Below are 22,099 nucleotides of genomic sequence, written 5' to 3' on the forward strand. Positions count from 1 at the left end.
CCGGGGGGCCCCGAGTTCTACGGACCGACCCCAAGGGCTGCACCCCAAAACCCTCCAGCACCGCGGGGCGCTGCCCTCCGGCTGGGACCCGCGCTCCGGGCTGGAACGCCCCAATCCTCGCTGGGACCCCCCAATGCGAGCTGGGACACCCCCAATCCAGGCCGAGACCCCCCAATTCCTGCTGAGCCCCCCTGATCGGAGCCCGCCCGCCGCAGTCCGGGCCCGGCCCCCCCCGCTCCGCGCCGGGACCCCCAAACGCGCCGCTCCGCCAAGATGGAGGCGGCGGCCCAGCCCCCGCCGATGGAAGGATGGCCCCGCCCCTCCACCGTGCTCAGCCAATGGGACAGCGCCTCGCGACGTGACGGGCGGCCACAATAGCCAATAGACAGCTCCGCGCCAGGCAGGCTGCTCGGGGATTGGCGGCGGGCGGTGCTCGGCTCCGTGAGGCGCCTCCTGCGGGGCCGCGGGTTCGAGTCCCGCTCCCGCCTCAGGCGTGCGCTGAGCCGCGCCGGCCGCGGACGGGCGGGCCGAGGAGGAGGAAGGAGCCCACCACCCGCACAAATCTTGAAAAAAAGGGGAAAGGAAAAGAAAAAAGAAAAATACTGTTTATTTCACACCACTACATCAAGTGCATCAGTCTGCCGCGGCCCCCGCAGGCGCCCCGGTGTACCCCGTTCCCCCCATCGCTCCCCGGGGGCGCTGGAAGCCCCCAGGCTCAGGGCACGGGGAGGTGGGGAAGGGGCGCTGCCTCTGTTTTGGGGTTCATGCCCCCCAAACCCGGGGGTGATGTCCCCAAAATCCACCCACGGGACGTCCCCAAGGTGGGGGATCACCCCCAGAAGCCCCTCACGAGGTGGGGGACCCGCAAAACCAGCGTGGGGGTGACATAAATTTGGGGTCACCCCTGGTGAGCCGTGACATCACCTCAGGAACACAGGGAAAAGGGCAAAACCCAGAAAAATGGAAATCGCTGATTTTGGGTGGGCATGTGACACCTGGGGGCGGGGGTCTGTCACCACGTGTGTCACAGGTCGGGGAGGTGCCACATCAACACGCTCGGGTCGCGTGTGACAAGGAGGGCACGGGGAGACACGCACAGGCACAGGTGAGCACAGGTACAGGCACGGGGCAGAGCGACAAACGGGTGGCCAAAGGGACAAATCAATGGCCAAAGTGCTGATGGCGGGTGGTCAGGGGGGACTGTGACTGGGAACTCGGATGTCCCCAGTGCTCCTAGTTCGGAGTGTGTGGAAGACGTTGAATATCGGACACAGGTCTGGGGGTGCTGGACACAGGTACAGCTGTGATGGTCACAGGTCTGGGGTGGTGGACACAGCTCTGGGGGTGATGGACACAGCTCTGGGGGTGCTGGACACAGGTACAGCTGTGGTGGACACAGCTCTGGGGGTGCTGGACACAGGTACAGCTGTGGTGGACACAGGTCTGGGGGTGGTGGTGCCAGGAACCAGGTGGCACAGGGACAGAACCAGTGGCTGACGGCAGGAGGTTGGCAGGACACAGGGGAGCTCCCAGTGCTCCCAGTTTAGGGCACGTGGGAGCCGCTGCGGGGCAGGGCGGCGGTGGACACAGGTGAGGGCCTGGACACAGGTACGGTGGCAGAGGGACAAAACCAGTGGCCAAAGTGCTGATGGCTGGAGGTCGGTGGGACACGGGGGCGCTCCCAGCACTCCCAGCTGCGCGCACTGGGAGACGCCGGAGGTGGACAAAGGTGCGGGCGTGGCGGCGGAGGGACAGCACCAGCGGCCAAAGTGCTGATGGCAGGAGGCCGGGGGGCGGCTCAGGGCACGTGGAAGACGTTCAGCTTGCTGGTGTTCTTGAGGGTCTGGCGGCGGTTGCAGAACCAGACGCGCACCACCTCCCGCTCGTAGCGCAGCTCCTGCGCGATGCGGGTGATCTCGGCGCCCGTGGGCAGCGCGTTGCGCTCGAAGTGCGCGTTCAGCGCCTCCAGCGCCTGCGGAGTGAAGGACGTGCGCCGCTTGCGCTTCTTGCCCGGCTCGCCCCCCACGAACTCCAGCAGGTGCTGCTGCCCCTCGCGCTGCCGCTGCTCCGCCTCCCGCAGCCACTTCTCCAGCACCGGCTTCAGCTTCTGGGCGCTCTTGGGCGTGATGTCCAGCTTCTCGAACCTGCGGGGACACGGGGACACTCAGAGGGGACACAGGGGACACCCAGGGGGATGTCCAGCTTCTCGAACCTGCGGGGACACGGGGACACTCAGAGGGACACAGGGGACACTCAGGGGGATGTCTAGCTTCTCGAACCTGCGGGGACACGGGGACACTCAGGGGGGACACAGGGGACACCCAGGGGGATGTCCAGCTTCTCGAACCTGGGGGGACACAGGGGACACCCAGGGGGATGTCCAGCTTCTCGAACCTGCGGGGACACGGGGACACTCAGGGGGGACACTCTGGAGGGACACAGGGGACACTCAGGGGGGACACAGAGGACACTCGGAGGGGATGTCCAGCTTCTCGAACCTATGGGGACATGGGGGACGCTCAGGGGGGACACTCTGGAGGGACACAGGGGACACTCAGGGGGGACACAGAGGACACTCGGAGGGGATGTCCAGCTTCTCGAACCTATGGGGACATGGGGGACACTCAGGGGGGACACTCTGGAGGGACTCAGGGGACACTCAGGGGGATGTTCAGCTTCTCGAATCTGTGGGGACATGGGGACACAGGGGACACTCGGAAGGATGTCCAGCTTCTCGAACATGTGGGGACACGGGGACACTCAGGGGGCACACGGGACACTTAGTGGGGACACAGGGACACTCAGGGGACATTCAAGGGGCAATGTCCAGCTTCTCGAAGCTGAGGGGATTGTGGGGGACATAGGAGACTCTCAGGGATGAGGGACAGGGGGACAGCAGGCTGGGACTGGAGATGTGACAGTGAGGGGGCAGCAACGCCCAACTCCCTCCTTTGCCCCACTTTCTCCCTTTCCTCAGTTTCCCCCTTTGCCCCATTTTTTCTCTTCTTTTTCTCCATCTCTCCTCCCTTTCCCAACTTTCCCATTTCCCCATTTCCCTCCTTTTCTCCACTTTCCTCCCATTCTCTGCTTTTCCTCCTTTCCCACAATTTTCCTCCTTCTCTCCCACTTCCTTCCTTTCCTCCTGTTTTCCTCCCTTTCTCCAATTCTCCTTTCCCCCATCTCTTCCACTCCTTCCCCTTTCCTCCTCCTGTACCTGTCCCTGGCCCTGTCCTCCCCTCTACCTGCCAGTTGTACCTGTCCTATCCCCACAGTGTTTACCTGCAGATGGCCCTGTCCCTGTCCCTGCAGGTGACAGGTATTTGCCTGCAGGTGGCCCTGTCTACACAAGTGACATTACCTGCAGATGGCTCTGTCCCTCTGCCTGTCCCCACAGGTGACATTATCTGGAGGTGACACTGTCCCCACAGGTGACATTACCTGCAGATGGCCCTGTCCCTGTCCCTAGAGATGACAATACCTGCAGATGGCACTGTCCCTGTCCCCACAAGTGACATTACCCGCAGATGGCCCTGTCCCCAGAGATGACAATACCTGCAGATGGCACTGTCCCTGTCCCCACAAGTGACATTACCCGCAGATGGCCGGTCCCTAGTCCCCAGGATGAGAATAGCCAGCAGTGGCACTGTCGCTGTCCCAACAAGTTACATTACCTCGAGATTGCCGACATGGGCTGTAGGCGGGGCCCTCGGTGGCCGTCAGCGCCTGCCCCACCTGGGTCTGGGTCAGCCCCAGCGAGAGGCGCCGCAGTTTGAAGTTCTTGGCGAATTCCCGGATTTCTTCCAGGTTGATCCCGTCCTCCTCCGTGCTGGGCGGGGCAGGGGGCTCGTGGGGGACACGGGGGCTGTGACCCCATTATCCCCGTGCCCAGGGAGCCCCAGAGCCTGCATGTTCCCAGGGACCACAGCCCCTGGTATCTCTCTCCCAGCAACCCCAGACCCTGATATCCCTCTTCCCAGGGGACCCCGACTCTGATTTCCCTTTCCCAAGGACCCCAGAGAGTGTTCCCTCCTCCCAGTGGTTCCCTGACGCTGTTGATCCCAGCAGACCTCAGGCCCTGTTATCCCACTTCCCATTATTTCTCTGCCCAGGGACTCTGGATCCCCCGTTATCCCTTTGCCCACAGTCCCTCTTATCTCTCTTCCCAGGGATCCCAGACTCCAGTATCTCTCTTCCCAACCTTTCCCAGACCCCATTATTACCAGGACACCCCAGTCCCTGTTATCTCTCTTCCCAGGAGTCCCAGACCCTCCTTAATCTCTCCTCCCACAGGATCACCAGTTCCTGCCATCCCTCCTCCCAGCGGACTTCCGACTATTCCCGGGGACCCCACAGCCCCTTATCCCTCTCCCAGTGCTCCCAGTGACTCACTGGACACCAGCTGGCTCACGGTGGGGGGCTCGGAGCACGTGATGGGCACCGGGGACGGTGACACCTTGGCCATGGGTGTGGGGCTCGTCCCCACCCCAGCTGGGGCCGGCTGGATGGGCTGGACCTGGGGGGGACCTGGGGGTGACCCGGGGGGCACCAGCAGCTCTGCTCCTTGTGGGGCACATCCCACTGGGAGAGCCGGTGGCACCAGGACGGGGACAGGGTGGCCACGGGACAGCGCTGGGGCAGGAGGGGGCACGGCCCGGGGGTGCTCCTGAGGTCCCAAAGCCACATGGGCAGGACCCAAAGGTGCTCATGTGTCCCCACAGCCACACAGCCGGGTCCCCAAGGTGCTCAGGGGCTCCTAAATCCACCTGTCCGGGTCCCAAAGCCACGTGGCCACAGCCCAAAGGTGCTCACGGGTTCCCAAAGCCACACAGCCAGGTCCCAGGAGTGTCCTCCCAAAACGACATGTTTTGGCCCAAAGGGGCTCACATGTCCCCAAAACAGCGTGGCTGGGTCCCAGGAATGGTCATGGTGTCCCAAAGTCACCTGGCCACGTCCCAAAGGTGCTTCTGCCTCCCCCAAGGTTGTGTGGCTGGGTCCCAAAGGCACATGGAGGGTCCCAAAGCTGCTCCCGAAGCCCCTTGGCAGGGGACAGTGCCAGCCCCCAGCACGGCCCCCAGCTGTGACCCACCTCGCTGCCGGGGCCGGAGCTTGGGGGGCTCAGGGGTCTCGGGGTGCAGAGGCTCCCCTTGTCCTTGTGGGGGGCTCAGGGGTCTCGGGGTGCAGAGGCTCCCCTTGTCCTTGTGGGGGGCTCAGGGGCTGGGGGTCACTCTTGGTGGGGACTCAGGGGGACCCATGGGGGCTCGGGGTGACCGAGGGGGGCTCAGGGCTGGGGGCTCACCTCACTCTTGATGGGGGGCTCGCTGGGCCCGTTTTTCTTGCCGGGGGCGGTGTGCGGTGGGGGGCGGTGGCCAGCGTGGCCCCCGTGCTCAGCGTTGGCCCCCGTGGCCAGCGTGGCCCCCGTGGCCAGCGTGGCGATGACCTGGCCCTGCGCGTTGAGCAGCAGCTGCGGTGTCACCGGTGTCACCTGCAGGCTGGGCGGGGCCGGCGCGGCCGCGGCCACCCCGGGGGGAGCCACGACCCACGGCAGGGTCCCGATCACCTGCGGGGGGAGACAGCGCTGGGGGACCTGAAAACGCCCATCCTGGGGAGGGGACAACAGTGGGAGCAGCCCGGACCCCGTCCCCAGGTGACACAAGCCCGGGGCGGGGGACAAGGGACCCCCCGCGGTACCTGGCCCTGCGTGTTGGTCAGGAGCTGGCCCGGGATCCCCTGGACGCTGGGGAGGGGGTTGGCGATCACGGGGGGGGCACTGAGGGAGCCCAGGATCTGTGGCTGTGTCCCCAGCGCCGCCGTGAGCTGTGGGACGGAAACGGGGTCAGAGCTGGGGCAGCGGCGGCCACCGGAATGTCCCCCCATCCCCCCAGTGGCCACTGGAGTCCCTGGGGGTCCCTAAATCCCTAAATCCATGCCCTGGGAGCTGCCCAAAGCAGAGCTGCAGCTTGGGATGGGGAAACTGAGGCTGGGATTACATTCAGCAATACTGAGGCTCGAATCCTGCACGGGGAAACTGAGGCAGGGATTGTGTCCGGGGAAACTGAGGCAGGGATTGTGTTTGGGGAAACTGAGACTGGAATCCTGCCCAGGGAACTGAGGCCAGAGTCCTGCACTGAGAAACTGAGGCTGGGGAGTGTGTGTGAGGAAACTGAGGCCAGGATCCTGCGTGTAAAAACAGGCTGCGATTGTGCACAAGGAAGTCTGAGGATGGAACGTTGCCTGGGGAACCGAGGCAGGGCTCCCACCTGGGAAAGAGACTGGGCTCTTGTCCTGGGAGCGATCCTCTCCAGGGACACTGAGGTCACGAGCTCCCACGTGGAAACCGCGCGTGGGAACCCGCCTGGGGAAACTGAGGCAGGGACGCGGCCCTGGAATCCCCGGGGCTCCCCGTGACCGCTGGACCCCGCGACGGGGCGGGCTCAGTCCTTACTATGCCGGGGTTAAAGGCCAGTCCGGTGATGTGGGCTGCACGGCCATCGGGGGGTTCCTTTTGGGGGGGGTTGGCGCCGCGGGGGGCTGGGGCAGCAGCGGGGGCTGCCCCGCGGGCGGCGGGGGCGGCCGCGGCGGCGCGGTACGCCGGGATGGCCGGGATGGCGGGGCTGAGCAGGCGGCGCTGCGCGAAGGACGGAGACACCGGTCAGTGGTGGTGGCACCGGCGACACCGCGCACTCGCGTCCCCTCCCCCGCCCCGCTCGTCCCCTCCCGTCACCAGGGGCGGGGCCTCACCTAAACCGGGTGCTGCTGCAGCACGGAGCGGGGGGCGCCTGGGGGAAGCCCAATCTCCCCGGACACACCTGGCACAGGGGCCGTAAGAGCCTCGACGAGTTGGGGTCCGTCCCCACACTGTCCCACCTGCAGGGCGCCCCCTCGCCTGCTGCAGGGGTGTGCCACATCTGGAGCCCCAAATCTGCACCTGGTGCCGCACCTGGAGCCTCAATCTACACCTTCACTACTCTGATTCCCCAAACTGAAGCCAAATTCAGACCCTGCAGGTGAACACAACCTGGGCTGTGGCTGAGCTGGGGCAGGATGAATTAAGGAGGGGACAAAAGAGCCTCAAGGTCACCTATTTCAGCCAGGTACCACACCTGGAGCGCCGAATTTGCAACCTTTTAGTCTCAAATCTGCCAAATTCAAGCCCATTTCAGAACCCTCCTGCATCAGGTGCTTCACCTGCAATCCTAAGTCTACACCTTTTACACTGAACCCCCGAAATCTACACCTTTTACACTGAAACCCCGAAATCTACACCTTTTACACTGAAATCCCGAAATCTACACCTTTTATACTGAAACCCCTCACCTTGAAGCCCATGGCTGGGGCCGATTAGATTTGGGCTGAGGATGAGTTGGGATGAGTCGGGGCAAAGGGAGCTCCAAGCTCCACAGTTTCAGCCAGGTGCCAACACCTGGAGCCCCCAAATCTACACCGGCTACCCAAATCTAGACCTTTGATACTCAATCCCCCAATTCAGCCCATTTCAGAGCCCTCCTGCAGCCACAGCCAGAGCCCCAAATCTGCACCTTTTGCACTCCAAGTCCCCGTTGGCAGCCCGTGTCCGCTCCCAGGTGTCCGGCGGGCGGGGCAGGGGCGCGGTTACCTGCGGTTACCTGTCAGATTGGCTACGGGCGGTTTGAAAATCGCCCCCGCGGGTGCCGCCGGCGTCAGTCCCGGGAGCGCGGCGAGCGTTGCTGTGGGAATGGTCACCAGGGCCAGCGCCTGCTGGCCTGTCACCTGACCTGCAATACTGATGGGGATAAGAAGAGGTTGAGTAACTGTCCCTGCTGGAACCATTACTCCTGTCACACCTGTGGCTAAGCTTTCCTGAGCCAACACCTGCGGAGATAAATGAGATTTGAAAGAGAAACACAAATCAACGCCCTGCTCAGCATCAGGGAAACCCCCAGAGGACCCCCCGCCCGGCCTGGGACACCCCTCTGTGGGGAGGGGCAAAGGGGGGGCTCCCCGGTGAATCCCTCTCGGGGGGGTGGGCAAAGGATGAGCCCCCAGCCTGGGGAACCCCTGGGGGAAGGGCGATTCAGGGGGGGCTCTCTGGTGAACCTCTGGGGAGGGGAAGGCAAGGGGGAGCCCCCCTCACCCGTGCACCCCTCTCCGTGGGGAGATGGGGGGGAGCTAACTGGGGAGCACTGGGGGGGGCTGTGGAGACGCCCCCCCTGCTGGAGGGCATAAAGGGGGGTCCCCCCTTACTGCTCTGGGAGGGATGGGGGCACAGAGGGGATCCCCTTTACCTTCGGGTCCCCCCCTTATAGAGAGCCCCTTCTCCATGGAGCCACGAGGGGCACCTGGGGCCTCCCTTCCCCCCGCCCCATCATGTGGGGGCACAAAAGGGGTCCCTTCTCTGCGGACACCTCCCCCGGGGTCCCCGCTGGCCCCCAGCCCCCGGTGGACAGTTACCTGGGGGGTGGCCTGCACGGCCAGGTGGGTCACGCTGGGCTGGCTCGGGGCGAGGCTCGAGGGACGGGGGTGGGCGACGCCGCTTTGGCTTTATCTGCGGGACAAACAGCGAGGGTGAGACGGGGACACCCACATTCTACACTCGCGGGGAGCAAACACCTTCCCACAGGTGTGCTCAGGTGGGGTCCGTGCCCGGGTGGGGGGACGCACGAGGGGCAGTGACTTGGGTCAGCCCCAGTGGACCAGTGCGGTGACCATCCCCCGGCAGGAGAGACGACGGAGATGGGACAGGTGACAGGTGTGGGGGGGTTTGGGACACACCTGCGGCAGGATTTGGGGCGCTGGCCAAAACCAGCGAGGAACCAAACGGGATCTCCCCAAAACGTGAGTGACCGGGGAGGGGCTGGGGGAGGACCTGCAGCAGGACCGCGGGGCAGCCCAGGTGACACAGGTGACACAACCCAGACACCTCCTCTGCTCCCGAGGGGGGACCTGGGACCGATCCCGGGAAGGAGAGACCGGGAGAAGCACCGGGAAGGGGGAAGGTCTCTCACCTGCCGCCTCCCCGCAGGACGAGCTCGGGGTGCTGGAGGGAGCATCCTCCACACCTGGGGGGCCCCGCGGTGCCGGGGACCCCCCCGCTCCCTCCCCGGCCGTTTTGGGGTCCCCATCCACCCCCACCTCCAGCACCCGGATGGTCTCGTGGCTGGACATGACAATAACCTGCAAAGGAACCCCAAGATCATCTGAAGGGATGTCACCCCGCCGCCGTGTCCCCCAGGGGCTCCCCCTGCTTCCCGGGGGGTTGTTTCTGGGTGCTGAGGCCCACCCGGACCCTGGACGGATCCCAACACCCCAACTCCAGCGGCACCCCCGGGTCACACCCTGGGCAGGTGAAACGCCGCCAGCGGTCGCAGCACCCCCAAATGTACATCAGCCCCACACCCTCCGGACCCCCGCACACCCGCGGCAGCCCCAGAGGCGTGCCCGTACCTGGAGCGTGGCAGGGACCGGCACGAACACGGTGAAGGAGCCGAGGCCCGCGGCCATGGTGCGGCCCCAGCCCAGCCCAGGGCTTCCCGGGGGCTCTGAGCCACAGCAGGGCCCCTGCGGGGGCGGCACTGGGCTGCTCATCCTCCCGGACAGAGCTTTTTATCAGCAGCTCCTGCCTTTACAGCCCCAGACCCACCCCCGGAGGTGCCGGGACATTCCCACTCTCCAAGGGAGTGGACTCCTGGAGTGCGCTGTTGGAGCTCTAAATCCAAATTACAGCATTGGCTTTTTCGCGAATATTAAAAACGGATGCTCTATGTCTAATGTCAAAGTACTTTGCTACAAAGATACGGTTTTTATTTGTGTTATTCACTAAACTTAGATGTAGTAGAGAAGCAGCTGGTGCAGCTCTGGCTGTGGCTGACCTTCCTGCTCGGCCGGATAACATCCCGTGAACGGATGATGAAGACCCTGCTGCTGATAGCCCAACTATCAGCCCTGCCATCTGCAGAAAGCGTGGAGCGAGACCCCGACTGGAGGTGATAAAGAGAACGGACTGAAACCACAGCCAAAGGAATGAGCAGCTCTAAAAGGGCAGAAGCCGAGGAGGAGCTAAACAGTTCCTGGAACACGTGCACTAGCTTGGTGGAAAGTTTAAATATGTGTACTTGTTTAAGAATATTTAAAGATGTAAAAAGATAGGAAAATAGGAAATTTAAATATGAAAGATATGAAATTCAAATATGGTAAAATTGTTTTATGAATAGGCTGATGCAATAGGAGAGTTATGCAAAGGGTGTCTCTGAAATAGCAGGTGTGCTCCTGGCTGAATGCCAGGCACCCAGCCTTTAAAATTTGCTTATTATCTTTGTCTCCTATTGTCCTTTATTAAACTTGTCAATTTGACCAAGAGAGTGAACGTCGTTTTTCAGACTTCCCATTCCCAAGGCCATTCCCGTTCCTGAGGAGTGTTCCCTGTGTGCTGGGGCAGGGCTGCCTCAGCCCTCGGAGGGCTCCCAGCAGGGCCAGCAGCCCCCAGACCCATTTCTGGGCTCTCCCCGAGGACTGGGGGTGACCCCAGATGACCAGCAGAGAGGGCACATCCCCCCAGGAGTGTGCACCTGTGACAAACGAGGTTCACTTTCTTGGTAAAACTTTCAAAGTTTAATCAAAAGACAACAAGAGACACAATAAAGCAAAGGGTTAAACAACAACAACAACAACAAAGGTGGCCAGCTGCTTGGCATTCAGCACTTACTACCTTGGAAACACCCTTCTAATATTTTTTCAATCAGCCTGTTGCATATTCACAGACTATTATGTATTATTCTACATTCCCTTGAGTTTAGATGTGTTTTTGCTTGGTTTTAACCTTTGACTTGTCTTCATGCCATCTTGTAGATTAATCAATATGTTTTATTGCTCCTTATGATTCCATCCTGTTGGTTTTTTACCCCTCCCTGATAATGGAGAGTCAATAAATTCTTCCTTTGGGCTTCTGGTTTCTGTCACTGTTATTTCATCCCAGATAGGATAACCCACAATGTGAGGAATCACCTATTTACCTTCCACCATTCTTTGAGTTAGTTACATGAATAAAAGCATTTTAACATCACACAGTCCTCCATTTTAATATCATGCTAAGGTTCTAACATTCCATTAACCAAAAACCAAGCTGTGTTAACCTGTGACAGGTTTGTATTCATCACATTACTAATTTCCAAGTTTGTTAATAAAAGAAATAAAAGCTAAGTTATTTTAACATTATACATAGAGCATTCATCTTAATTTGCAAAAAACCAAGTTTATAATATGTATTTATAATCCTTCCTTCCCTCTTTCCTTCCCTCTTTCCTTCCTTCCCCCTTGTACATTTTCCTGGTGTTATTTTTGGTTCTGTTCCATATTAACCGTAGATGAGAACAACACAAACAGCTCCAAACCCGTTCCCCATTGCAAACAAATTGTTCTAAAACCCCATCCTACAATATAAGTTTATATTCATATATTTACATACCCAGATCACTCAATGTCATTTCGCCTCTAATTCACCCCAAGGGCTCCACTAACAACCACCCTGGTTACCTTTGCTCTAAGGGTGGCTGGCACATTTTACTGGTGCCAGGGACAGGATCACTCAGGATCCAGAGGTTTTCCCAGGGGATGACAGCAGCCAGGAGGTTGGCGGGGGGAAGTGACAGAAATCTCCAGCACAAGGTCCTGGAAGCTGGGGAGGTGCCTGACCTTCAGTGCTCTGATTTCTGTCCTCTCTGCACGACCTGGGCACAGCACACCCACAGAGAGGTTCTCTGCTGTGGGAAGTCTCTGGTGTGGGAGGTTCCTGGTGTGGGAAGTTCTCTGGTGTGGGAGGTTCTCTGCTGTGAGAGGTTTGATGGTGTGAGAGGTCTCTGCTGTGAGAGGTTTGATGGTGTGGGGAGGTTTGCTGCTGTGGGAGGTTCTCTGCTGTGAGGACGTTCCCTGGTGTGGAAGGTTTGATGGTGGGGAGGATTCTCTGCTGTGGGAAGTTCTCTGCTGTGGACGTTCCCTGGTGTGGGAGGTCCCTGGAGTGCCCAGGCTTTTGTGAGGTTTTGTCCCTGAGGAAGCCCAGCTGACCCCTCAGGGAGGGTTAATGGGGAGAAAAGCACTGACCCTGTTCCTGAACCTCCTGAGAATCGTGGGTTGTTCCTCTGCAAGGCCCAGGGCAAATCCAGCTCTCCCTAAACCCAGAAGCAAATCCACTCTTCCTCTAAACTCAGAGTCAACTAAACTCTTCCCCAAAATCCACAGTCAATCCAGCCCTTCCCTAAATCCAGAGCAAACCCGACTCCTCCCCTAAACCAAAGCAAATCCAAGTCTCCTCCTGAACTCCCTGAGCTGGCCAGCAATGCCAGGAATGCTTGGCAGTGGTCAGTGAGGGTCCTTTGGGTGGGGTCAGTGGGTCAGTGAGGGCCCCTTGTGAGTGCAGCGGTGAGTCAAGGTTTTAAAGAATTAAGGTTTTAGCCAAGGAATTTGGCAGAAGCAATTTATATTGATTAGGATAAAGCTGGAAAAATAAAGATGAGTTAATAATTATTAGATGCTGAAGCTAGGAGCCCAGGTGATGTATTACTTTGCTGTGTTTGTAGAAGGAACGAGATAAATGGACCACCAGGAGAACAAATGAAAACCAGTGGAACCATGAGAGCACCTGGACCCAGAAACTCCCTGGAACCCAGCAGGAGAGATTGAGTTGTGCCAGGACATGAGAACCTGCCAGCAGTAAAAAGGTCAAAATGTCATGGTGAGGAAGATGTCTCTGACTTCACCTCTAAGACCACTGACCCATTTTAAAGACCACCAACCCAATTCAAGAGGAACATGTGCAGGTGGGAAGGCCACTGGCCTCACTGTACATCCACCGAGGAATGGGAGGGGCTGGGATTATGCAAATGTAATCAACGTCTTTGAGTGTAAGACCTCTGTAAATAAATACAAAGCCAACGCCTTGTAATTGGTCGAGTAGTGACCACTGCAGTGCTCAGCGAGGGTCCCTCGGGTGGGGTCAATGGTCAGTGAGGGTCCCTTGGTGGGTGCAGTGGTCAGTGAAGGTCTCTCAGGTGGGGTGCAGTGGTCAGTGGTCAGTGAGGGTCCCCTGGGTGCAGTGCAGTGGTCAGTGAGGGTCCCCTGGGTGGGGGTCAGTGGTCAGTGGTCAGTGAGGGTCCCCTGGGTGCGGTGCAGTGGTCAGTGAAGGTCTCTCAGGTGGGGTGCAGTGGTCAGTGAAGGTCTCTCAGGTGGGGTGCGGTGGTCAGTGAAGGTCTCTCGGGTGGGGTGCAGTGGTCAGTGGTCAGTGAAGGTCCCCTGGGTGGGGTCAGTGGTCAGTGGTCAGTGAGGGTCCCCTGGGTGGGGTGCAGTGGTCAGTGAAGGTCTCTCAGGTGGGGGTCAGTGGTCAGTGGTCAGTGAGGGTCCCCTGGGTGGGGGTCAGTGGTCAGTGGTCAGTGGTGGTCCCCTGGGTGGGTGCAGTGCTCAGTGAGGTGCAGTGCTGGCGCTGGGGTTCCTGGTGTGACCCAGATGTCCTCTGAGGTGTCCTCTGGCACAGAGTCCAGCTGACCCTCAGGGAGGACACCGAGTGACCCCCAGTGGGTTACTGAGGCCGGCACCTTTGAGGGTCACTCAGTGGTCACTGTCCCCTGTGGCATTCTCCTGCCACCTGAGCTGGGCTCTGGCAGTCCCTGCCCACCCCAGGGGTGATGGGAATTGCAATTCCTGCAGGACATGAACCGGCGAGGCAGGGCAGAGCCATGGGGGGTGGTGCTGCCACTCAGAGCAGCAGGAAAAGAGGGAAAATCCCAATTCCTGGGCAAAAGGATGAGATTTCCACAAGGTCCCTGGGCACTGGGGGTGGTGTGACACTCCCCTGCCAACCCCCAGCAGGAGCCTGGGCTGACCAGTCTGACCAGTCCCCAGCGGGGAGGGCACTGGGTTTACTGGGATGATCCCAGATGATCCCAGGCTTTGGGGTGGTCCCTCTGCCCCTTTCACTCTTACCCAAGTCACCAGTGCCACAGTTCACCCTGGAGCTACCAGAGGAGAAAACAGAGCTGGGAATTGAATCCACACTCGATGGACTTCTCCTGCTTTTTAATTACTGGTCCATCCTGGGCTGAATTTCCCCTTTTTATAGAACCTGATCAAGGAATTTTCCCTTTTTATAGGACCTGATCAAGCCTGTGTGGGACCAAGGAGACTTTTAACAGTCCTCCAAATACCACTGTATTATCAATTTAATAATAACTGTTGATTTGTTTTTATTGTGAGCTGCTTGTTGGGCAACTAAATCTTACTGGGATTATCTAAATCGGGCTATTTTATGTGCTGTCAGTTTGCTTTTTGCTAAGTTGATTTTGTCTTTTCTTACTGGAAAAAAAAGGTGTTAGAAAAGCTTTTAGTTTTCTCTCAGGTTAAATGTACGTTTATCTTATGTATAAATTTGTCCTCAACTAATTGAAGGTCAGGGAACTGACCCAATTAAGCCTCGGAGTTGGTACAAGCATTAATGAATATTTGGAGTCACCCAATTGCAGGAATTTTTATCAGTTTTGCCTTGGATGGCTTTAGATTTGTGATGATCTGACTGAATTTTCAGAGATGTGAACAAGGGAATGAATAACCTTGACAAAACACATGAAATGTCCCCAAGGCCCATCCCAGAGCAGGAGGAGGGACAGGACTGCCAAGGGAACAGGGATCAAACACAAGGAAATCTCTTCCCAGCTCCCACCCAACCCTTCCTGAACCATCCACAAACTGTGCCCTGTGCGGGAAAGGATAAACTTCCTAATAACTTTCCTAATTAATTGTTTTAATTAACTTTTCTAACGAATGGCTTTCATTAATCACAAGCAGCGGCACATTCCACTGCAGGCAGCACTCAGCAAGGTTTGTCAGGAGCTGCTCTTTGGGAAAATCGCTGAAACTTTCTGAGTTTTGCTGAACTAACCTTGCTGCTCTTCAATAAACAAGAGCATGGGAGAGGGAGATGTTTTTGCTGGAGCTGGACGTGAGGAATGCAGTATTTATAGAGCACAAGGACATTCTGCAGAGCCCAGAGATAAAGAAGAGACACACACAGCCCACAGCTGAACTGAAACTCCCGAGCTGGGAAAAAGTGCCATAAAAGAGACTGAAAATTGAGAACTAATCAGCATGAGAAATCAATAACCAATAAGGATAAACCGCTAATTAATGACATTCCTCTGATTTATAGCTAATGGGCAGGAATTTCTTGCCAAAATGTAGAAATAGTGAAAAGTTCGGGAAGTGTGTGGTGGGGTGAGTCTGGGGAGTGAATAAAGCAGTGCTGTTTTCTAGCACTAAAATAGTGTCAGAGTTTGATTTCTCCCACTTTTTTGGCAATAGGGGAAGGTGAGCTGAGCCCACAGAAATCTGGAATATCTTGGAGCTGGAAACCCTTATCCAGGACACGTTGGATCATCCCAATCCAAGAACTTTTACCCAGGACACACTGGGTTATCCCAGCTGGGGATGTCTCCAGAGTGACACCTGATGGGTCTCAGAGATGGACAGGGCTGTGCTGTGCCATTCCCATCACCCAGGGGCTGCAGTTCCAGGGACAAGGCACAGGAAGCTCCCTGAGGTGACCTGGATCCCTCCCCAGCCAAATATTCCACGAGGAACAGTTTGGGTGTGACGGGATGGAAAAATGTCCACACGGGACGGGGCTGGATCCAAGGGAATGCTGGGGCTCCCAGCATTGTCCTGGCAGCGTTTGTGACTTCATTTTACCTCAGCACAGGACACGAGGTGCAGGGAAAGAGATGGATCCCAAAGCCATGGAGTCCAAGGAATCCTGACGGGTGGGTGTGGAGAGTTTGTCAGAAGAATGGCTGCGTAGCAAGGGCCACAATAAAGTCAGACTGGTTAAAGTGCAGCCATCAGCTACGGGACTGGTGGCAAGTATACATTACCCTTGAGAATGGAGGTTAGTTAACAACAGGGATGTTGAAAATATGAAAATACATAGTATGCAGAAAGATACATAAAGCGAAGGAAGTTGCAACAGCAAGGCTAAACACAAAAGCTATATGCGTCATAGAAAGTAAAACCAATATGAGCTGTGTTTTTGCAATATGCATGAGCTAATTACTGTCTGTGTAAGTGTGATAGCTTTGGAAGCATAAACTGAGACTTGTTGACCATGATAGCATGAGACTCGTCTCCCGCGGCTCCTTCCAACAGGTGGGACCTGGAAGTGCCGGAGAACACACTGACCCTTAGGAGACGCTGATTGATTCTGGAGAACATCTCTTGGTCTGAGCCAGTCTCAAACCACTGAACTGGCTGTGCCTGGGGGGAATTAAACCCCCAGCAGCTCCCAAACCTGCCAAACAAAACCAGTTTGCTCTGGAGCTGCAGCCCAAAGAGCCTGGAGAGCTGGATGTGCCTGCAGGACAGGGCTGTGGCAGCAGGGAAAGGCCACCAGCCCTGCAGGAGCAGCACAAGGTCCCTGGGCACAGCAGAGAAGATCCCAGCAAAGCAAGGCTCAAAGAGTGGAGCCCAGGCTCTCGGTTTTCCTGTCCTGGAGCCTCACTGGTGAGTGGGAATGGAATTGTCATTGCTTCCTGCTTTTGTGTTTTTTAAAGACTGCCGTGGCTCTGGGGCATCCTCCCGTCCACCTGGTTATAAATACATCTTATAAAGTCGGCTCTTCACAGATATCAAAGTGAATACTCTGTGTGTCATATTGTATCACACCATACTGTCTGTACACATTGTATATCACATGTATCATCGTTTCTCCTTTTCTGCTATTAACAGTGCTCAGAAATGGCGGTGTGATTAATGTATATATACATTATACATTTTAGGTTGTAGCATAGCATCAAAATGGAAACTATGTGACGTAAGATGCTTTTTGGAGTTAACCCAGAAAGAATAGGGAAAATAATCGGGAATTTCCCCACACTTTTGGATTATCTGGATGAAGATAACGAGGACAGACCCCCAAAGCTCCAAAGGAGGAATTTATTGATCCTCTGTTATCAGGAGTGGGCCATGAGATGACCAAGAGGTGCCACCAAGAGATTTATCTACCAGGAGCAATAAAAACGTTAAATAGGTGAAAAGGGGCAGGTTGGGGGAGTTAAAACCCAGAGAATATCTAAACTTAAAGGAATGTCTGAATAATGCATTAGGGTCTTTTGAAATATGTATCAAACTGGTACATTCAGAGCAGCGTTTCTGAGCTAGGGGCTGCTTTTGGCTGAACTCCAGGCACCCAGCCATTGACTGTTTTGCTTGTCTGCCTCTTAATTGTCTCTTTAAAAAAAGAATTATTGAACTTATAAATTTTACTAAGAAAGTGAACCTTGTTTTCACACCCTGAAGGGGTAAATGGGGTCTGGAAAGAGAAAGAGGATCCTCAGGGAGTAAATAGGGTCCTGGAAGGGTAAATGGGCTCCTGAAGTGTAAATGGCCCTAAAAGGGAAAATGGGGTTCTGAAATGGCCAACGACGTCCTGAGGGGTAAAAGGGGCCACGAAATGGAAAATGGGCTCATGGAAGAGTAAATGGGGTCTGGGGGGGCCGTTCCCTGTCCTGTGGGGCAGGGCTGGCTCAGGGACCCGGGGGTCCCAGCAGGGCCACAAACCCCCCGAGACCCCAAAGAGCCCCCAGACCCATTTCTGGGCCCTCTCCCCAGGCCTGGGGGTGACCCCAGTGTTACCTCAGAGAGGGGATTAATTAATGATTAATTAAACCTGCCCAGTGTTACCTCAGAGAGGGGATTAATTAATGATTAATAAAACCTGCCCCTTCCACCTGAGCCTGCATTAACCCATGGAGCTGGCACTCCCACACCTGCAGCACCCCAAAACACAGCAGAACCCCCACACCTGCCTCATCCCCCATCCCCAGCACCCCAAAGCAGAGCCACCACCCCACACTGCAGCAGCAGTGTCCCCTCCATCCCCACAGGTGTGGCACAGGGCCAGGTGACCCCAGGGCACCAGGTGACCCCAGGGTGGCTGTGTCCAGGCCCGTTGGGGGGCAGGGGGGCTGTACCTGCTCGTTGACTGTCAGCAGAGCCTCCTGGGGCTGCCCTGGACACGGCTCCATGGTGACCTGGCACAAGTGGGCAGGGTCACACCTGCCACATGCTGCAAGAGGGGACAAGGAGGGGCTGTCACCACCTGCGGGATCCTCTCAGCCCCTTTAAAAACCCTAAAAACCAGGGATGGGTGAGGTGAGAGCACCTCTCTACAGCCCAAAGCGGGTCCCCAAATCTCCAGGTGACACCTGGCTGCCCACCCAAGTCCCTGCTGCTTCCTATGGGTGCCCAAATTGTTGGGACAGAGCAGGTGACAGGAGTCACGGGGAGGGAGGGCTCGGGATTCACCCCCCAGGTGGGATTCACCTGCCCCAGGGATCCGGGGGAACCCCTGAGCGACACCCCAAAATCCTGGGACAGCTTTTTTCCCACACCTGAGGCTGGAAAAGGTGAGAAAGTTTCTGCTCCCCCCTCTTCCAGGTGGGATCTCCATCCCCTCCCACCTCCCCCACATCTTCACACAGGGGGACCTCAATGGCTGAGGCCAAACCGGACCCCAAATGGGAAGGGAAAAGGGGGAATGGGAAGGGGGAAAGGAAGGGAATCCCACGGGATTTTGGGGGTCCCAGGTACTCACCCACTGTTTGCTCCGGGGTGAGGGACCCTCCCGGCTGGACACGGGGCTGGAGGTGGGTCCTGCCCCCTGGGATGGGCCGATGGGGCTGGGGGCTCCCGGGATTCTGGGACCTCGGGATGTCAGGGCTCTGGGGCTCCGGTGTCCTGGTGCAGCTCTTGGGAATTCTGGGCTTTGTCTCTCCGGGTTTCGGGGTGTCTGGGCTCTGGCTCTGCAGCTTTTGGGGTGTCTGGGCTCTGGCCTCTCCTGGTTTTGAGGCTCCCTGGGCTCCTCTGAGTTTTGGGGTCCCTGGATTTGACCTGGAAGGACACAAAACCCGGAGCTGTTCCCATGCTGAGCTCTGGCTGCTCCCGTGCTCAAAACCACCAGGAGCCCCAGGAACCACCCCTCCCACTCCCAGAGGATGGAGACGTTTTGGGAAAAGGCAACTCAGGAGAAACAGGGACGTTCAGGGATGTGTGGGGTTCTCTGAGGCTCTGGCCTCACAAGGAACACAAAACCTCCCCGTTCTCCATCCCAGCCCGAGCCAAGCAGCCAAACTGGATTTATTCCATAATAAATAATAAACAATAATAACTAATAAATAATAAATTTTTGGGAGCAGCAAAAGGCTGAGCAGGGCACAAGTTCCCCAAAATCCTTGGATTTCTCGCCCTGCTGCTGGTGGGAGGAGCCACAGCCTGGGAGGGAAGGGGAGGGGGCGGGGAAGGACTAATTAACGAGACAATTAATCATACATTTGTAATTCCAGGCTGGATGCAGGTGGGCATCCAGCTCTAGATTTGGGAGCGGGATCCTTTCCCTATTGCACATCCCGTTTTTCACACTTTTTGGGGTATTCTTTGGCATTTAATGCGACAAATAATTTATCCAGATGGTGGCGAGGGCAGGCAGGGAGGAGCAGCCACGGAGCAACAGATGGAGGAAGGCAAGGAAAGGCATAAAATCATAATAAAATATCAAAAAATAAAGAGGAGACAAAGGTGAGAGAAGGATTTTCAGGATGCTCCCAGTCTCCATGTGGATTTCATTCCCATGTTAATTAGTTATTGATGAGGCAGAGATGGATCCAAAATGGGTGGAAAACTGAGTTTGTCCAGGTGAGAAACCTGAGTAGGGGAGACTTTAGACCCACAAACTCTTCCTGTTGTTATCCTGGATTCATTCCTGGAGGGAATAATTCCCCCTCAAATCCTTCCTTCCCTCTAAATTTGATGTATTTTAAGGTTTTATGGCATTTATGAAGAAGCTGAGGCAGGGGATGAGATGTCACTCCCAGAATACCCCAAATCCATCCACCTCCAACAAGATTCACATCTGGAAAGCTCCATTTTGGGGCTGGGGCAGCCAAATTCCAAAGGAAAATCTGGGAAAAGTCATTTACTGCCCCCTAAAAGTTCCAAATCCAGGGAAAAGGGGCAGCCCAGAAAAAGGGGAGCTTGGCGGGGGGGACACACATAATTAGGCAAAATTGTTGAGCCAGGTGTGTGGCCATGGAGTGCCAGCACCCCGACCCCCCAAAATCCAGGGGATAATGATAATGACAATAATAATAATAATAATAATAATAATAATAATAATAATAATACCACTCCATCAGAGAAGAAATGCCCTGCGGAGGGGCTCCAAAACTGCTAGAAAACAGTGAAAACCTAAAACCAGTTGGCCAAAGGTTTCCTGCCAGTTTAACTCAAATGTTCCAAAAATCCTTTTTGCACCATTAAAAAGGAACAATTTCCCCTGGTTTTGCCATGTTTTTCCCAAAAAAGATGCGGGGACCAACACGTTGCTCTGGGCCACGTGGCCTAGGTGGAATTCCTCAATCCCTGATTTCCTTCCCCCTTTCACAGGGATTCTTTGGGGGTAAAACCCTGATCCCAAATCAAGCCTCCAGCATTTCTGGCGGTGTTGGGGTGCCCCTGGCCCTGCTGCCTGTTGGGAATGTGAGCCCCTGGCACCGGGAGCAGTGGAATCAGCCTGCCGTGACTTCCCAGGAATCTTTATTCCTGGGATTACAATCTCCTGCCAAGGCCAGAAGCAGAGTTTGGCCCCCCCAAAAATAGAACCTGGAGCATCGACCCCGTGTCCTGAAGTGCCCCCGAGGGCACAGGACAGCCTGGAGGGGCAGCACGGGGGGCTTGGGGGGCATGGGACCCCCGGGACCTACATCCTATGGGATGGGATCAATGGGATCAATATAAATAGAATCAATGGGATCAATGGGATCAATGGGATCAATGGGATCAGTGGGATCAATGGGATGGGATCAACAGTATCAATGCTATCAGTGAGATCAATGGGATGGGACGGGATCAATAGGATGGGATCAGTGGGATGGGATCAATGAGACCAATGGGATTGATGGTATGGGATGGGATCAGCAGGATCAATGGGACCAATAGGATGGGATCAATGGGATCAGTGGGATGGGATCAATATCAGTAGTATCAATGGCATCAAGGGGATCGATGGGATGAGATGAGATCAGTGGGATGGGATTAGTGGTATCAATGGGATCAACAGGACCGATGGGATGGGGGGCAATGCTGTACCCCCACTGCTCCTTTGGGAGGTTCACGTGGGGTGCAGGGACAAGAGTCACCCTGAGATGGCCAGAGATGGAGGTGCTGAGGACAGGTTTGGGGGGCACACGGGACAACGCAGCCCCACCCCCTTTGCAGCACCCAGGGGACCCCCCCACCCCAAAACCACCAAACAAGGGGCTCGGAGTGGCTGTGGGGGAAGTCCCGGGATACTAATGGATCTAATGGATGCTGAGGTCCCCCCCCAAACCCTCACAGCCCCCCCTCGCTGTTCTGCAGCACCCCAAAATGTCCTTGGATCCCCCCCACCTTCCTTTGCCCCTCAAAACCCGGTACCCCCCTGAAATTCCCCTGCCCTGCCTTTCCCCCCCCCCCCCCCCCAAATCCCACAGCCTCCCCTCTGGGGGTCCAAACAGGACCCCAATAAGGTCCTGCACCCCAAAACTCATCCCCGAATTCCTCCTGCTCCTCCCCTCGGGCAGTCAACCCCCTTTCCCTGCCCCGGGGCTCTCCAGCCCCCTCCTCCCATTCCCCTGACCCCCTCAATTCCGGGGTGACCCCAGGGACACTCACTTAGCTGAAGTCCCCTGTGGCACCCCCGAATCCTCAGCAGCCCCATCTGACCCCCCTCAGTGCGTTCGTGTCCCCCCAGTTTCCTCCCCAGACCTTCCAAGCCTCTCTCACTCCCCTGAGCTGCCTTTGCCCCCCAAATCCCGGTGGGTCCCCGGGGTCTCTTTGCCCTCCCTGGGCAGGACCCCAAAACTGTCCCCACCCCCTGCCCTGTGTCTCCTCTGCTGCACCCCGAACCACCTCCCGCACCCCGATTCCTCCCGCCCCGCCGATCCTGGGCAGCTCCTCCTTTCCCTGCCCTGGGGCTCTTCAGCTGCTCTTTCCCCTTCCCTGAACCCCGATATTGAGGGCTGTCTCCCCGAGGACCTTCACTAAGCCGAGGTCCCCC

General features: G+C 56.9%; 1 protein-coding gene and 1 long non-coding RNA gene across 2 annotated transcripts in view; one reads left to right on the plus strand and one right to left on the minus strand.

Moving 5' to 3' along the window:
• The window catches only part of LOC136372830 (uncharacterized), an 87,185-nt gene that overhangs the window by 56,878 nt on the left and 8,208 nt on the right, over nucleotides 1–22,099 (plus strand). The gene's annotated exons all lie outside the window — the stretch shown is intronic.
• On the minus strand, nucleotides 590–18,695 carry LOC136372684 (POU domain, class 6, transcription factor 1-like). Its single transcript, XM_066337414.1, has 13 exons — nucleotides 18,602–18,695; nucleotides 17,979–18,073; nucleotides 8,982–9,150; nucleotides 8,889–8,919; nucleotides 8,428–8,515; nucleotides 7,613–7,848; nucleotides 6,807–6,864; nucleotides 6,443–6,625; nucleotides 5,689–5,814; nucleotides 5,297–5,557; nucleotides 4,368–4,513; nucleotides 3,687–3,862; nucleotides 590–2,163 (listed from the first exon to the last, which is right to left on the minus strand). Exons 2-13 carry the CDS (start codon nucleotides 18,030–18,032, stop codon nucleotides 1,799–1,801), a joined length of 1,893 nt encoding a protein of 630 aa, XP_066193511.1. The 5' UTR covers nucleotides 18,033–18,073; nucleotides 18,602–18,695; the 3' UTR covers nucleotides 590–1,798.

Source organism: Sylvia atricapilla, chromosome 29 (assembly GCF_009819655.1).
Source record: "Sylvia atricapilla isolate bSylAtr1 chromosome 29, bSylAtr1.pri, whole genome shotgun sequence".
NCBI lineage: Eukaryota > Metazoa > Chordata > Aves > Passeriformes > Sylviidae > Sylvia > Sylvia atricapilla.